Genomic DNA, 18219 nt, shown 5'->3' with positions numbered 1-18219 from the left:
ATCATTCTTTAAATTACCAAACTCTCCTACTGAACATGGTAGATATGATGTAATCTATGCTTTTACGCATACCCCTGTTACAGGACTGAGGCTGCAGAAGGCAGCACTTCTTTACGCATGAACTCTTCTAAGTCCACATGGGGATCATCAAGGTCTAGGCAAAGAAATTTTTCCACAACAGACTTGCATTTTTCCATTCGATCTCCTTTTGAAGGATGATCAATACGTTTGATAGCTTTTCCACTGCGAATCAGTTCTGACACTTCCACTCCTCTTTCAATGATTTTGGCTGGCATTCCTGCTAGTGCAGCAATGTTGGCAGCATGACTAACAGTGGACACGCCCTGTTTGATCTGATAGAAAAATATCAACTCATCTCCGTCTTGGTGGGTCTCCATGGTCAGGTACTCCAGAAGAGGTGTGTCAGGCAGGAGTTCTAGCTGCATTAAACTGTGAAAATTAGTGGAGACAAAGACCTGTGGACACTGTGTTCCTTGACTGATCCAGTACCTCAGGACAGCAGCCAGAAGGGACAGACCATCCAGTGTGTTGGTCCCTTTACCAAACTCATCGATAAGTACCAAGGACCTCTCTGTGGCATTGTTTACTGCCTTGGCAACCTGGTTAAGATCAATCATGAAAGTGGACAGCCCTACAGAAACTGATTCCCTACTGTGGATTCTTGTGTAAATCCCATCAATTACTCCAATCTCTGCCTCTGCTGCAGGGACATAACTGCCAATTAGAGCCATGAATACTATAAGACCTACTTGCTTTAAGTAGACGCTCTTTCCAGATGAGTTTGGCCCTGTGATGATCTTTATTCGTCTGGTAGCCTCGCCACTGTTCACAGGATTGGCCACAAAAGTCTTTGCACATAGTTCCATGAGTGGATGTCTCCCACCCTTGATGTGGAAGCCATGGCGGTGAGTAAAGCATGGCCGGCAGTAGGCATTCTCCCGGGCCATCACTGCCAAAGCTAGTAGCACATCTAGGTGTGCAGTATACTCAATCACACTGTTAAGCACTTCAGACTTCTCCAAGATCTTTGTCTGCAGCTGGTGCATAATAAGTGTTTCCTGGTCTCTGATCTCACAGTGCAAGTCACCCAGCAGGCTGTCTAGCTCCTTAGTCCTAGCACTTCTGTAGTGCAGTTTATCCTCTGACAAGAACATGAAGTCCAAGCCTTCGATTTCGAAGTCACTCTTATCCACCATAGTTGGTAGCCGTGGAATGGAGAGAAGGAACCCAATCAAAGGAATGTAGATAACACAACAGGAGGGAATATGATTGTCCAAGGTCTCCAGTTCTTTTCGTGCCACTTCTGTAAGGAAGTCTGACAGTCCCATCAGCTTCCGTTTCTTCTCATCGATGGTGGGGTCCACATTTGGTCTAACAGTGAAGCGGTTCTCTGAGATGCTGCCTTCAAAGTCCACCACTTTGCTGATTAGACTAGCAATGTAGTGCAGATCATCAGTGAAGACACGCGAAATAGTCTGAAAGAGTTCAATAGTGTTGGGCAGAGAACGACATGTGTCTCTAAGGCACACTGCACTGTACACTGTCTTATAGAGTGCTTGCCAGTCACTAACTTTTGTGTGGGAAAGAGTCATTCTTTTCAGAATAAGAGGCACATTTTTAATATTCTTGAGGCAACCTTGAAGAGTGAGGACTGTTTCATAGTTCTGAGCCAGCAGGAAGAAGTGGATAACATCTAGCCGTTTGTTCAGCTCTGTCAAGTTCCGAGTAGGTCGTGTGAGCCACAGCCTCAGCAGTTTTTCTCCCCATTTGCACCTGCAACGGTTTAAAATTCCGTATAAACTGAATCCTTCTTTTAATCCACTGGACAGCTTGTACACAGAAGGATGGATGTCACTTTTAAATATCTGCAGGACACAGTAAGTGTCTTGGTCCATATTCACAATATCTGACAGCACAAACTTTTTAAAGGCCAGAATAGGAACTGCAATAGTGCTTTCTTCGAGCTCAACTCCAACCCTTCTCCTGTCTAGGAACTTAAGGAGTCCCCCTAGGGCTCGTATCATGAGTGGGCTCTCAAAAGGGATGACTGAGGACAAGTAGAGGATTTTCTCTGTTGCAGTCATATGAGATGGGATAAATGGAAATTGCCTAGATAGGATCCGTTGCTTGCTGACTTCTAGGCCAAAATCTATGTTAGGAAACAGGACAATTTCTGGTTTTCCTATATCTTTATCACCAGCAGTAGCTGTTAGGTTGGTGAGGAATTTGGCAATATTTTGGTCCTGTTTTGCACTGGTCACTATGCATTGAGGATTAACTTCCCCAATCACTTTATGCAGTAGCTTGAGGTCTTCATTATCAGGTATGTCAGGCATGAAGTAGACTGAGCAATCTTCTGTATCATAATAAGTAATTGCAAGCTGCCCTGCATACCACAAAACAGACATGTGTGTCTCAGAGCACTCTTGGTCCTCTTGTTCGGGCCCAAGTGGTGGTGGCAAGGCACAACTCGTGACTGAGGTGGCACTCATTGTGTTGGAGAAAGGTATTTTTATTTGCAACTCATCCAAAAAGTCCTGAGAAGTAACTGTAATTGACAACAGCAGGTTAACACTCATTCTTCCAACCCTGGAGAAACTAAGATGCTACCAGAAATTAAAGACAGATGTTATTTGTTGAAGTAAAAAGATGCAGCCAATAATTACAGCCACCATCTTCCTTCCAAGCAAGGTGTAACTGAGCTAGCTACCAGCAATGCTGGAATAGTTTTACAGTTTTAATTTGCATCCTTTATTTTAGTAAGTATATATGTATGCCCAAATACCCATAAATATGGTAATGTACATGCGCATGTATATACATGTACAAAATCATCCTCCCTCAGAGGTATGGGACACCTACGAGCACTGACCACAGATCCTCACAACAAGGCAGCCACATAAACTGGTCATCGTTTCAAGGTCCTACCCCAGTATTTATGCAGCACCATCACATAGTACTGGTTTCTATACAAGTACATAATGTACTGCTGCAGAGATCAACCATACCAAACAGTTTCCCTTACAGAATCCGCAGTCGCTGTCAGCAAACCACTTCCAACCCTCTCCACTTCTTCCCCCCTCTACTCACCGTCCTCACCACAGACGGGCAGCTCGTCTCGGCTGCTGCGTCTCCTTGCAGCCCAAAAGTTTTATCTTGACCCCCTTCCCCTCCCTCTCCAGCCAGGAGCTTGGTGCTCTCCCTGCGCTCAGACCTCCCCGCCGCCGGGTCCTGTCAGGATGGCGCCGCGCTGTGGCGCTGAACCCCGTCTCCGGAGCCAGGCCGCGGCCGCCATCCCGCTCCCGCCCCTGCCGCGCCGCCGTTAACCGCCGGTCGCCCCCCGCTGCCGGGGGCCCACAGCAGCCCTCTCCCGGCAGGAAGTCCCTGCCGTCATGCGGGGAATGGACCCTCAACCACCCTTGCGGCCTCCCGGCTGAATGGGTGCATCCCTCTCCTCGGGGCTCGAGCTCCTCCCGCCAGCCCCTGCCCCGTCGCGGGGAGCGGCTGGCTACCTCCCTCCCCGGCCTCCTCGGAGCCCCGCGCTGAGGGGGAGGGAGAGGAGGCGGTTCGAAGAAGCCTCCTGAGCAGCCCAGCCTGCCAGCCGGCAAGGGATGCCAAGTACCTGCTGCTGCGTAGCAGCTCCATGATCTGCCTCTGCACCACCTGCCTGTGCTCCAGCGGGACCCATGGCTGTCCCTACCCACTGCCCGGCTCCCCACTGCCGGCCTCTTTCACCCATTGGGGCTTCTTCAGTTCACTTAACGAGCTACTTTGAGCAACTGTAAATGAATCTTCATGTGCAGCCCTCACCTTTGGAGAGCTGGACGTGTGGTGTTTGGGCATTTTGGCTTTGGGTCCAGTACATGGAAACTGAAGATGCTTGCTGGGGGCATTGGGCGCCTCGCTTTGCAGCCGTGTTAAGGCCTGCCACCACTTGAGCCTTCCTGCCCCTGATCTCACGAAGGGGCAAACGCTGCCCGGCTGCCTGCTGACAGCAGCCACGGGGACTCCATGCAGCTGGAGGGCTTAACTGCAGGCTGGGGATGGCAGGCTGCACCTTCCCTGCCTGCATACAGAGTAGGTGCAGACAGCGAGTTAACAGACATGACAGGGCTACCAAATGCTGTCTCCTTGGTGCCCTGCTGGTCTTGCAAGAGCTCCACATGCAACGCCTCTCCAGGCTCATGTTACACAACCATGTTCCTTTACATGCATCCATGCGTTACAGTGCTTCCTCAAGAGGCAGGTGTCTTCCTCCTCCCTTTCCAGCACCAAATGCTTCAAAATGGCCTCTCAAGTACTTTGTTTTTCACCCTCCTGCAATTATAGCATATCTCTATAATCAGCATCTATAACTTTCCCATGTGGGAACAACTCTCTCTTTCATCCCTTTCAATTAAGAAATGAACCATGACCTTCCCATGCACCTGCGTTGTTTCATCCTTTCACATCTCATTGCAACCATTGCAAACAGCGCTCCAGAAATTGCTCCAGGTTACTAAAAATATCATACAGTTTTTCCATGGCTGCTTTTCCAAATATCTTTCAGTAGTGCATCACAAGCATAACTCAATTCCTGAGCATTCAACATTTGATTCACACCTTACCACTCTGGTTTTGACAAGCAACATCCCAACCTCTTGTAAATGGTATTTTTTATTGGAGCGTGAAGTGGTGATTTTGTTCTTTTCCTCATTTTGTTCCATGAGTACTCAGGGCTCACATTTTGACAAGTGTTCTCCTGACTGAAAAGGTCTTTTTTTATTACTGATTGATGTCTAAATGTATTTCAAAGAACTGTCAGCCAAAAAGCAAAGAATGATGATTTAATTTCAAAATAACCTTAGTACATAAGGACTAATGTAGCCATAGAATATAAAATTTTAAATAATGACAGTGAGGCTGGAATAAATTTAGACTTCCAAGGATATTGTGTACCCAAAATGAAAAGCATCCACCACTAGATGTCATCATTTCAGAGATTTAGGAAATGGAAAGACATTTCTGACCTTCTCTAAATTACACTTTAGGGGACCAAAAGTCTCTAAATTAGAGAGAGCCCATCTTGCATATGAGTAATTGTGAATGAAGCACCACAGGAAATGCGTGAGTGTGATCCTCAGATGAACAGATATAGTGTGAGGGTGTGAGGAAGGAGATAGCATCTGTCCCCTTTAGGGTGTCTGCTGAAGGACCTTTTCAGTGCAGAAGGTGATAATAAGAAAAGGAGGAGGCCCTAAACAACACGTGCAGAGACACAAACCTGACCAGCATCCGATAAGGGAGGCAGTAACAGGAGCCACAGCTGGGCAGCCACACGGACTGATAAGGGCATGTGGACTGCGGGGATGTTTATTTCAGTAGGATTGGCTGGTTGAGGACCTTGTCAAATGGGACAGTGAGGGAAAGGGGGAAGCCATAAACAAAATATACAGAGACACAAACCTGTCAAACATAACACACAAAACCAAGAAACAAACCTTGTTAGTCACACTAATTGATAGGCTGTCAAGAAACCACAGGGAAACTGGGACTTTGCAGCTGTTGGGGATGTAAAGCTGGGAGTCCAGGGTGTTGAGGGGGTTGATGGGACTGTGCAAATGGATGGGGGATGTGCAGGGGAAGGGGATGGGGAGGAACAAAGGAGGAGTGGACAGAATGGGGTGTAAAAGGGGCCAGACCTGTGTAAAACAGGGCTGGTGGGCACGCTTGTCTGACTGAACCGGTGTGCTGGGTGCTGGCTGCTGGGGGCAAATGTCTGTATCTTCCCCAAACTGGGTGTGTGTGAGGGGTGCGGGTCACTACCAGATCTCAAGGTGGACCAGCTGGCAAGTGGGGGACCTGTGGTAAGGGGGCCTAGGATCTGGGCAGGGGTGCCGGGCAGACAGAGGGGCTGTGACAGTGCTTGGGGGATGGACAAATGTGCGTGTGCTTGTGAACCTGGAGAAAGTCATGTGTGCGCCTGTGCTAGTGACCTTCTGTCTCTGCTGGGGGCTGCCCACACTTGTGTCTTCATGTGAGCCATGTATGTGAGTGCTGTTGAAAGCAGTGCCTTGTCTGTGGCAGCCTGTGTAGCCGGCTGTGTCCATGTCCTCTGAGCATGTGTACGTGTCTCTGGGATGTGAAAGCAGCAGGTACATCCATCAGAGACCCTGGGTCCCCAGGGCATGGGGAGGGCTCCAGCGGTCAGGCAGTAGGGAGCCCTGGGCTGGAGCTGCTCGAGGCAGCGGTTGCTCCTAACATCCCTTAGCATATAGTAACAATTTTTAAAAAGCAAACAGCATTATTGTGAGGTAGATTGAAGGAGAAAATATTGAATTTCTACAGAGATCATCTATTTTTATTGAGATTATGATGGAATGAGGACCCCTAAACTCTTAAAATAACTACTGAAATGAGGTTTTCTGAAAACAGCCTAATAGAATATTTATTATGTTCCATTTCATATATGCAAAACTACATAATGATACTGATATTACAAATCACTGTAAGTTTTTAGTTTTACTGAGATAAAAAGTCTAGTGCTAGTTAAATACAATCACATTTTCCTGTTTGGTGATTTTAAAGACCCAGAAAACTGCCCTTGACAAACATTTGAGATTCTTCCTTGTAGTAGCATGCCCAGTGATGACAGCAAGAATAATTTCCAGTTACCTGTTCCATGAAGAGCGTTGCAAACCATTGGAAGTTAAACCAGTTGTAGCATTGTGTATGTCAGTTTGTTTCCTACAGGACTGAAGAGGGAGGGGTAGAAAGGTGGTGTAATGACACTTTTATTTCCTCGTTTAAGTTCTCCAGCAGACAGTGCTTAACTAAAACAGAAGATTTGGCACATTATTGTTTCTGTATTCTTTTTGCATCTTGAAGTAGTTTTCCATCCTAACTACACCTCGGATTAAAATGAAAACTATAAGAATTAAATATGAAAATTCAGTCTTCTAGTAGAATGCCTAATTGAATTTTATGTTGCTATTTAAAGGTGAAAAAAATTGACTCAAGCCTATATGAAGATTTTAAAAGCCGTTATTTTGGAGATGAAATCCTGCACCGCCTAGATCTTTGCTCCATGTTGAAAAAAAAGCAACCGAATGGTTACTACTACTGTGAGTCCTCTATTGTTTTTGGTAAGTACATCTTCATTTTCCTCTTGTATCAGTTGTGTCTATAAGTTATATGCCTGAAAAGCCATTTTTTCTGGAGTGTATGTTAGGCGATTCTTGTAGTAATACCCATGGGGTCTGACAGAAGTCTGTCCTTCAACCCTGGCTCTCCAGGAACACTGTGCAGTGCTTCTTGCTGACAGCTAAAATTTATGTTCAACTATCCATCCCCAGAATCCAGTTCCATTTCTCATCCTAAAATGAGTGTTTAAGATAAGTGAGATTTATCACTCCCTGGAGCTGCTCATCTCTCTGTTGGCTATAAAGACAGCCTGTGTGACTGAGTTAGATTAGACGCAGTAATTACAGATGACTAAAGCTAAGTGAAATGTCTCTGGTTTGGCAGAGATGTGACCTTACTTGGACTATATTCATATACAGAGAGAATTTCAGTGGTACAACAGATTTCATAATAACTGTTCAGAATACCATCAAGACTTTAAACATTGTAGAGACACCTTGCCTGGATCATTACAATGCTAGAAATCACAGTTGTGTCCTCCTGCTTTATCTGAACAGAAGCTTCACGTCCCTATGATTAATATTCTAGGCTTGTCTTCTCATTTCTGTCACAAGTTGTGTATAGCTGGAAGTTCAGGTGGTACACATGGAAGGTCTACGGACTGAGAGACTATGGGATAATGGCTTGTACAATAAACGTCTCTGTGATGGTTAGTTCCCAGTAGCTGATAGTGGATCTTGGGGCTGCTATTAGTCATATTAAGAACATGAGTTAAAACACTCTAAGTGGAATAATTAGAGAATGTTGAGGATTTTTTCTTAAATGCAGTCACCCCTTTAAATCTAGGAATGTATTGTGTGATGTGTTGGGAATATCTTTAAAAATACCATTCCTGCACCTGCAGATCTTTAAGAAATCAGATGACATGGGAAGATGGTTAAGTAGTAATACAGCAAAATGCAAAGGTTTTTATATTAACTGCTTTTTTCACCTGTCCTAATTAGGCTGATTCTTTGTATATGTCATGTTAGAGGTGAGTCTCAAAAGACAGGTTTATAGCAGGGAACAGGTCATGGTCTTTGGAGGTCAGTTTATATTTTTTCTTCTTTGTACTGGTACAGCTTGTTTTTTATGTTTTTGGGATTTTTTTTTTCTGCAGTCGTGTCAAAGGTTGAATGTAGTCGTGTTGGAAGACATGGGATTCTGAAATTCACACTAAAAGTTTATGTGAAGACTTAACTTTGTCTTTTTTCTTTAGAAATATAAATTTAGAAATAGAGCAAAACTCTTTGACATGTTGTCAGTGAGCAATAGCTCCATCTCAACAAGAATATGGACAGTCTTAATAAAACTTAATAAAGCAAAGTCTTAACTTTGACCTACTTAAGGAAAAGAGAACATCTGTTCTTGTATGGATCCTCCAATAATAGGAAAGAAATGTGAAAAATCTTTTACAAGGAGCCTCAACAATAAAATGCTTGCTTAAAGACTACGATAAATTTATTCTCATATACCTTGCAACATTCTCCAGATTTCTGGTAATAAGCAGAAATTAAAAAAAAAAAATTACCAGAAATCATTCCAACAAGCAAATTACTCAGTGGATCTAATGTTTCCCAATCCAAAGCATGCTACCCTTAGTAATGAAAATATTCATGACCAAGGAATGATCATATCCTCAGAAAGAAAGAACAAAACATGCAACATTAGGGAAATCTTCCAAGACCATTGCCATCCCAACTAGCTGAATAGAAACGCCTTCACTGGAATCTTTTCTTGTGTGGACAGTTTTAAAGGAAAGCCCTGTCTTCATCCTTAAGTAATAAGGAGTCTCAAAAAGATGAAAACTTCTATTTGTTATGAAGATACATCCTTAAGGACTAAGAAATCTCGAAAAGATGAAAACTTCTGTTTGTTATGAAGATACATCCTTAAGGACTAAGAAATCTCAAGAATATGAAGACTTTATGAAGGTACCGTGCCCATCCCCAAATTCTGCAAAACCTTTAAAGGTATGACGAGCATAAAATAAAAGGAAAACTTCCGATCCAGGCATCTCTTCTAGTTGAGCTAATTTTGATGGAAAGATCCAACTTTCAAAGGCTTATAGTTGACAGAAATACATGTGAATAATGCATTATACTCCATTTTTCCTAAGCACATATTGTTTTTTTTCATAATCATAAAAACTCTACCTGGTTAATAGGCAGGTTATACCTGGTTATACCCGGTGCCTCATCTGCTGTTTTTCAGCCGATTTCAAGATCTGGATTGTTTCATTCTTAATGCTATAAAACTAACGCTATGTTGGAGACAAAGGTGTTCATGAACAGTTAGTATGACTTCTAAATTCCTGTTGTTTGGACTAGCTTTACATAAATACTGCTATTAAAAAGTTAGTGCTGGTTCTGTGTAGGGCTTTGGTGACGACTTGGTTTCTGCCTTGTGGAAACTTGTTTCCCTATGCTGCAGCATTGCTGGTGGAAGTGCTCACTGGTCTTGAGGACTGTTTTGAGGACTTAAGATTAAATACGTATACAATACTTTAAACATGTCAGGCACTTTGCAAATGCTAATTGCTGTTAATGTTTTTGTTTGCACTTAGGGCTACCTTTATTCAGCTTAGGTAGACTGTTACAAAACAAATCGAAAGCTGTACAGAGGAAAAGAAGTATAGGATGTCTGTTTAAATTAGTGACAACACTACTGCAAAATCCAGACCAGTCAAAATCAAAGTGAGATATATTTATACATATCTATCTATCTATCTATCTATCTAAATATATTAACCTATTTATTACCTTGTGTTGTGCATGTCTTCGTTATGTTTATATCTGTGTATATAACTATATATGTAACGTCTTCTGTACATGTTTGTACATTAAAATATTATTTATGTGTATCCAAATGCTTAGAGAAAGAGAAATTACAAGATTACTTAACATGGTATAAAATTTTTCATTTCGGTGAAATTGAGGCTCCACTATTCACAAATATACTTCAGAATATTTTGGAATGTGTATCTGATTAAGGAATTTGGTAAATAACTCATTACAAATAAAAGCTGTTTAGTAGTATATTTGGTAGATATTGACAATGTTTTTTCAAATATTTGTTTAATCTCTCTTCTTGAACTTGTCTTGTTACTGACATCTCAGAATGCTAAAATGAGACAGTCAGTCTTTCAGCTGTCTTTTGAATATGAGTCCCATTAAATGGTTTATAACAGCAGTCAATCAACTGGTGTTCAAAGCAAGAATCAGATGCTTGTTTGGCTTTAACTCAATCCTGGTGTGACAATGCGTAAAGAATTTATGGGAAGTGTTATTTTCACAGTCCAAACAGAATTCTCCTCTGAATTATTTTTACATGAGTACTACATCTGGCTTTCTCTAGCCATAGTATTTGAATGGATGTTCTTCACTGATCCCACATTAAGAAAGTGTAGTATTATTATGCCCACTTTTCTCAGTCCTATATGGACATGGTGCATCTTGCCCAAATACATGCATTTAATTTTCTGGTTTTGTAGATGTTAATATATATTTATCTAAAGCCAATAGGAGAAGGAAGACAGCTATATTGGAACAGAGTTTCAATTACTTTTTTTTTAATTTCAGAGAAGAAGAAACTATATTTTAATGAATTTTGAAAAATTTGATTTAAAATGTTTTAAAATGTGATTTGAATAGGGTTTTTAGTAACTATAGGCAGCTAGGACATTAAAATAAACACAGGAGGGAGTTAATGCAGTTCTATTAATACATCAGAAATAGTGAAATTTGAAAATTACTTAATATAGACACTGTATCCAGCTCTAGTTCTTTCTATGTGTACGTGTACTCAAGCAATTATCTTCTTTCTTGAATTGCACAGAAATACAAAAACAGTATTTACTTTTTGTTACCTAGAGTTTGGGCCAGACTTGAGTGTTACGCATCTAATAAGATGAAAAGATCTAAAAAGGGATCAGAACTAATGTTAGAAACAGAAATTGATACACAATGAAGAATTGCATACTACCATGGCTAATAAGTGCCACAACACATATCAGCTTGGTAGCAGCACATTTTAAAAGCATGTTTAAAAATATGGGAAGCATAAGAGATTGATAGGAATAAAGGCAGAGGTGAAACACCTGCTGAGCTGCAGCAATATGCACAGCAGGTAAACAGGCTTTGACAGTATGTTACAGAGCAGCATCCACTATCTTCAGCAGAGCCTACAGATATCCGCACCAGAAGATTTCTCTGCATCTGCATGCCAGTCCCACAGGGTATGTATTCAGGAGTTAAGATTTGATGTGACAGTGACAATAATGTTGAAGCTTCATCCTCAAAGTAGAGTTCAGTTTATTCTTTAAAGCAAACAAAACAGCAAGCCAACAAAGTGTCCTTCTTCAGACCACCTACCTCATGGCAGCTGTTGTATGTCACCTCAAATCCCAAAGAAGACCAGTGAGTGCTGGAATGAGTTGAGCTTCTCAGTATATACTCCTTCACCTGAATGATTGGTTGGTTCTTTACATCACAGTGAAGATGTTCAGTAGACCCTCTGACCATCAAAGGGAACATTATGTAAATCTTCTTATATTAAATGTGTCTTTAGCGTTAAGTGTCTCACTTAAATATTTCCAAGATCCATTCATGAAGATTTTTGTAGACTTGTTTCAAAGAAAATTTGTTTATAGTAATATAATGTAAAATGAGGTTATATATACATTAAAGAAAGTTATCACATGCCAAGCTGTATTCAGCCTGTAAACTGTGATAAGGTTATCCTGAGCAACTAGTAAGGAGAAGTTTATATATCATACTTCCCCTGTGCTATCTCTGAGGTAGAAAAACTTCAAGAAGTCTATTCCTTGGTGGAAACCACCCAGCAGGTTACTCTTACTTTTTGCACAGCCAGAACTCATATATCCGAAATGTGTGCCAAGTTGGAGGTTAAAGTGCTATTACAGTTCCCCTTAACCCTTGCAATCTAGCAGTAGCAATATGGAAATTGAAATATCAGACTACAAACATCTATTTTATCTGGATAAAAGCATAATAATATGATAAAAGGTAATGGTCCTTGCTGCTCAAATAATACCTCCGACAGATACCTTTTTAAGTAGCAGAACATTAATGGGTCGATTTACATTTCAGTGGAACTATGTACAAGTTCGGTGTCCAGTCTGACCTTGTCATCAAGGTACCTTCTGCAGTCTCTCAGAAATGAGACACACACACAGAAAGTCGTTCATCCCATCCTAAAGTGTGTGTGTAAGACAGGCAAGATCTAAGAGGTGTCTAAGATACAATACTTGAACAGTTGTTAATATTTGTTACTTAGCTTGCTTGCTAATTTTATATATATATATGTAAAGATACAAATTTTCAACTTAATGACAAAAAGATGCATTATATTTGCAAACTTCACATTTCTGAGGGAGATCAGTAACATTATGAATGGAACACATTACAAACAAAATTTATTCTTGCAGATTGCTGCTGTTAGGCTTAAATGATTTGAATCATTTAAGTAACTTTTTAGTTACTTAAACTTTAATAACCTTGAGTTAGGATTTAGTGGTGCAGTTTATGCTTCCACATTACATTTTACAATGTTAGCCAGGCAGCTGCTCAACACCCATGTCTCAAACAAAGAACAAGATGCTCCCGGTGGTACCTTGTATAAGAGCTCTCCAGACTGAAGATCAGTTTGTCAGCAATAGGTTTGGGGAATACCCACAAAGAAGAAAGAATTACAGAAGAAAGAAGAACAGAAGAAAAGACTCATCTGTACCTGAAACAGAAAATAGATATGATAACGTCACTCTATGATCTCAAAATAATACTGAGAAGAAATAGAAGACTGAAAATAAAAGAACTGGAAACCAATTGATAGTTGGGTAGATTGTCAACATCCCTCAGTTTGCTCTTTTTAAAAAAATGCACCTACAGTGTCAAGCAAAAAATACAGTAATATTTCACCTTCATCATTGTCCTGGTTTCAGCTGGAATAGAGTTAATTTTCTTCCTAGTAGCTGGTATAGTGCAGTGTTTTGGATTTAGTAGGAAAATAATGTTGATAACACACTGATGCTTTTAGTTGTTGCTAGGTAGTGTTTATACTAAGTCAAGGATTTTTCAGCTTCTCATGGTCAGCCAGCAAGAAGGCTGGAGGGGCACAAGAAGCTGGGAGGGGACACCGCCAGGACAGCTGACCCAAACTGGCCAAAGGGATATTCCATATCATATGACGTCATGCCCAGTATATAAACTGGGGAGAGTTGGCTGGGAGGGGCAGATCGCTGCTCGGGAACTAACTGGGCATTGGTCAGCAAGTGGTGAGCAATTGCATTGTGCATCACTTCTTTTGTATATTCTAATTCTTTTAGTATTATTATTGTCATTTTCTTATTCTTATCATTATTTTCCTTCCTTTCTGTCCTATTAAACTGTCTTTATCAACCCACGAGGGTTTTTTTCGATTCTCTCCCCCATCCCACTGGGTGGGGGGAGTGAGCAAGCAGCTGTGTGGTGCCTAGTTGCCGGCTGGGGTTAAACTACGACAATCATCAGGAAGAAGAGGATTCAAATACAGTCTGCAATATGAAGTTTGCCCAATTTGTCTGAAATCTTTTTAAAGTGACACGGGCTTAAATGAAGAGAAAGACTGGCATTTGTCTCCTTTAGATACTCTCCTGCTTCTCTGTCTACAGATGTTTTGACCTAAATGTGATTGATTTTATTCATATAGCAATTAAACATTTTCGCAGATTGGAAACAACAATGGTAACCAAGTAAATGCTGTTTTAATTGTCCAGATTCTACATCCTGCAAAATTATGCATATCATGTGTTGCTTTCTTTTACTCTCCTTCTTACTTGCATGACAATGAATCACTTCTTCTAAAATAATGAATCATTCTTTGTTTTATCTGGTATCTGTCCTTCTTTCTTCTTTTTCTATAATTTCAAAATGCTCCTAGGTCTGTTTCTTCTCAATTTTTCTTTCCTTGACAGTCTATTTGTAGGCTAGCTTCTACTATCTCCACTCTACGAGGCTGTGAGTACCTGCTCTTGAGTTTCTTGCATATCTATGGCACTCTTCCCAAATTTTACTTACTAATATGACAGTCATACTGCTTTTGGATAAAAATGTCTTGGGCAGCTTCCCAGGGGCTGTTTCTTAACATTCGAAATTAGTAATTAATTCACTGTTTGTGTTGAGTTTATCCACAGCTGCTGCAATTTTGTGCATACAGTATGCTTAATAACTCTTTGCCTACATAAAAAGCAACAGGTATTGTGTGCTAATCAGCAAAGTCTTTTCCTAAAGCACAATTTCTTAGCAGAGTCATGTGGTAGAATATTGACTTATAAAAATGATTCTTTTAAACATGACAGAGAAACACTCCCATTTTAGTTATTAACCTAGAAGCCAGCCTCTTTATGGACAGTGACTAGAAAGTGGTGATCCAGTGGTTTCTTACACACATCAAATATTTTCCATTCACTACTGAGAACAGAGTGGTCCCCTATCAATTCCTTTTCACTAGTCTTACATTAAAACTTGATGGATGTTCTCTTTAGCTCTAGCGACATATCTCATCTTGTATCGCTACATTGGGCAGTTTCTTCTGTATTTGGTAATTTTCTGCTGTTGAAACGTTGACCATTAGTATAGCATTTTTCATAATGAGATAGCATTTTTACATTAATTTTGTAATACCAGTTATAACTTAAAAGCTATATTGATACATTCTGTGTGTGGATAAGGAGGGAACAAGCTGAATGAGAGGGAAACAACCAATGTAAATATGGTTTGAAAGTGGAAATTTTCATTTCAGATTATTTCATTGTTTTGAGGGCAAATTCTAATGTCCCTGACTTTGAGCTTTAATGTTGGCAAATGTGTAACAAACTTTTCGTTAGAAAGTGACAAGGAGCTTTAAAGACAGGAACATGATGTTTAGAATTCAATCATTCATCTCCTAATACTTAAAGTAAGTAAAACCTTCTCATCACCTTCTGTGATTCTGTGATTCATGATTCTGTGATTATGAGGTATGTAATATTTGCTTTATTGTACAGGGTGATTTTTGCAATTTTCTTTAAAAAATACCATAATGTAATTCTATTCAAAAGGCTATTGTCCTTTTATTTTTCAACAAAAAGGTGTTTGAAGTAGTGATGTGTTTTCATGCCAGAGCTGTTATCAGTAGTTGAAAATAAGTGAAAATAAGATTTTCCACAAATGACTTTCAAGAATACGTGCAGACAATGGGATAAAACTGATGAGGTAAATCTGACAGGAAAGCACAAAAGCATATTTGACATCAGTAAGAATGTGACTCATGACTGCAAATTGAGTTGAGTATATAAAAAAGACAATTGATTTTTTGCAACATAACATAGTATGCTATAAAATACAATTTAATAACGTCCAGCAGCTTTTTTGTATCTTAAGTATTTCTGCTTTAAAGACATTTTTCCTCAAGCAGACTTTGGTGTCCAAACAAATAAATTATTCCTAAATTTAATATATTAAAAGTACATTGAAATTATGTAAAACATTAATTTCAAGATATGTTAATTGCAAAAAGTAAACAGACCGCCTAGGAGGTGAGGAATAAATTAAATATGTAATATTCTTTCATTGAATAGATCAGTAAAAAATAATTACTTTTCATTCTTAAAATTTTCCTATCTAGGATATTGCTTTTGTTGATATGTATTTATTGTATAGTCTTAACATCAAACGGAAGGTTGCGGTTCCTGTGGGGAGTGTTTTTCAGTAGTTTGAAGGACATGGAGTGAAAGAAAAACCGGTTTTCCATTGTTCAAATGTCCCCATTTTTCAATTGTTGATTGTTCGTGTAGATCTGAAGAGCTTATCCAGTGTGCTGCATGGTTACACAGAGGGAGTCTACTATTCTTCCTACCTAATCCCTGTGAGGTATTCTAAAATAAGACATGGTTGCAGATCAATAGAGATCTGTACTTCAGGGATAATAGAGTGACATAAAAATGTAGTTGTTGAGGAAAAGGGCTTGTTTTGCTTAGTACTACAACTTACGTGACTCTTTCAGAACAGTACTCAGCAACGAATAGAAACAGGTGATAATTGCATTTCCAGTAGTTTTCTTATTCTAGGCTGTACATAAAATATTTTTGAAGGCCCTACCCTAGTATTTGTAAAGTGGTTTCTTTTCAGTGGAAATAATTCCAAGATAAAATGTGAGAGATTTTAAAGAAACATTGTTAATGTGGCATATAGTGTCCTTTCTTGTTTCCTAGAAAGCAGCAATGCTCTGTTTCTTACGGAAGCAGTTGAATGTAAGAGCAAGTTTACGTCCACCACAAGCTAAAACATGACATTATTGTCTTATCAGTAGGCTGCCAAATTACCTGAAGTTTTAATCTGTTCTTAAACACATCAGAAAGGGTCATCACAGTACCTGCTGAACACATAGTATGCGATCTTCTATTTTTCAAATGAAGATCAAACATTTAAGATCTGAATTAAGATTTAATGACAGGAGAGAAATCTGAACCACCCTTCTGTTTATAGGACACTTACACAGATCTGTTGGGTATGAACAGTTGGAGGGTGTACTCATGCAGTTTAGAGAACTTTCTGGGAGGGTGCAATATACAATTCATAAACATGTTGCTTTGTTACATAGGTGAAGAGTTTCCATTTCTTCTTGGTGAAGTATGTCTGAGTCTGCATGTGGGCCCTTACTTGTCAGCCATCCAGCAGGGGACGGTCCAGCATTGGGCTTAATCCCCCTGCCCCACAGCTTGAAAATTTACCAGAGGACGTGGGTTAGAATAGAACCATTGTAGGCAGAGCAGCGCCAAACCTTGCCGTTTACAGCCAATAATAAATGGCTGAGCAATGCATAAGAAATAACTGTTTTACACTGCCTTTCATTCTAGGTGGACATTCCTCATCTGTTCCGTTGCACGATTAAATGTGTCAACCACTCATGACATCAACTATCTGATATTACTTTAGCAGTTTAAGGTACCCCGCTTGCTTGTGCTGTGGAACCAACAAGGAGCACTCGGGATCAGGTGGAGATGACAATGCTTAATGAAGCTGTTCTTCCTGCTTCTCAAGTGTTGGCTGCCGTCTCTAGGCTGATGCTATAGTGTTCAGCTATGTAGTAATTTCTACACAAGCATCAGTAGGTCAGGAGATTTATGTGGCCAAAGCTGTGGTACCAGGCCTGGGTCAAACATGCATACATACTCATACTTATTAGACATACTTGCAGACACCTGAAGTTAGGCTTCCAATTTTTCAAGTTTCTAAACATGTCTACATTGTATTTTCTGAGTCAGTGTGGATTCACACCGCTTGCATTCTGAGCAGATATCTAGGAGTATATGGTTGGCACAGTGCAGAGCTTGACAGCTTGAGCTGACACCACAGATTCTGTTCACCTGGATTTGGGTCAGCTATAAGTACAGGAAGAGTGAGCTCCACTTGTCCTCTCTAGACTGCATGGTTTTACTTCAGGTAAATAGCTTGATTTCTGAAGTGCTGAGACACTACCATTGACCCTTTGGCATATACTTTTAAAAACCTCTGCTGTAACTTCGTGTTTTGCGAAGAGCAGATTTGTCTTAAAGAATTCTGAGTAACCATCCACAACCTACGGATTACAGCAGAAAGTAATTGCTGACTGAAGACTGTTTAAAAAACCTTTTACCTTTGAAAACACTTATTTAGGGAAACAGTGAAAATGCCACAATTGCATTTTAATACCTAGGCACTGTTTCCATAGCTTATTTTTTTTAAAATGTTTAAGGTGTTTTGAATCAGAAACCCTAGATACTCAACTTTATTGCTTTAATCAAGAGAACAAACAAAAGGCTTACTTACACATAAAACTGTTCCTAATTAAATACACTTGGAAAGTGGGTCAAGCTGAACAGGAACAAAGCACTCTTATTCCAAAATAAGAGCGTTCACATATGGAGTTATTCAGAAACAGCTCTTAGTACTTTAAAATTCCCAGCCAGTGTTAATCTGTCTTATCTTTCAAATGCAGGCAAGCTCTATAGTTTTCCTT

General features: G+C 40.2%; 2 protein-coding genes across 2 annotated transcripts in view; one reads left to right on the top strand and one right to left on the bottom strand.

Moving 5' to 3' along the window:
* AKAP7 (A-kinase anchoring protein 7) overlaps positions 1-18219 on the top strand; it is an 89188-nt gene that overhangs the window by 31731 nt on the left and 39238 nt on the right. Inside the window, exon 7 of the mRNA XM_050894516.1 lies at positions 7001-7145. Coding sequence (XP_050750473.1) covers positions 7001-7145 — 145 coding nt within the window. The remainder of the gene's footprint in view (positions 1-7000; positions 7146-18219) is intronic.
* On the bottom strand, positions 78-3632 carry MSH5 (mutS homolog 5). Its single transcript, XM_050894515.1, has 2 exons — positions 3446-3632; positions 78-2524 (listed from the first exon to the last, which is right to left on the bottom strand). Exon 2 carries the CDS (start codon positions 2511-2513, stop codon positions 78-80), a length of 2436 nt encoding a protein of 811 aa, XP_050750472.1. The 5' UTR covers positions 2514-2524; positions 3446-3632.

This window comes from Gymnogyps californianus, chromosome 3 (assembly GCF_018139145.2).
Source record: "Gymnogyps californianus isolate 813 chromosome 3, ASM1813914v2, whole genome shotgun sequence".
Classification (NCBI taxonomy): Eukaryota; Metazoa; Chordata; class Aves; order Accipitriformes; family Cathartidae; genus Gymnogyps; species Gymnogyps californianus.
This window is presented reverse-complemented; position numbering and strand designations above follow the sequence as displayed.

What these genes read in the sequence shown, in the direction of transcription:
- MSH5 (XM_050894515.1), bottom strand. Translation starts at nt 2,513, where the DNA reads ATGAGTGCCACCTCAGTCACGAGTTGTGCCTTGCCACCACCACTTGGG.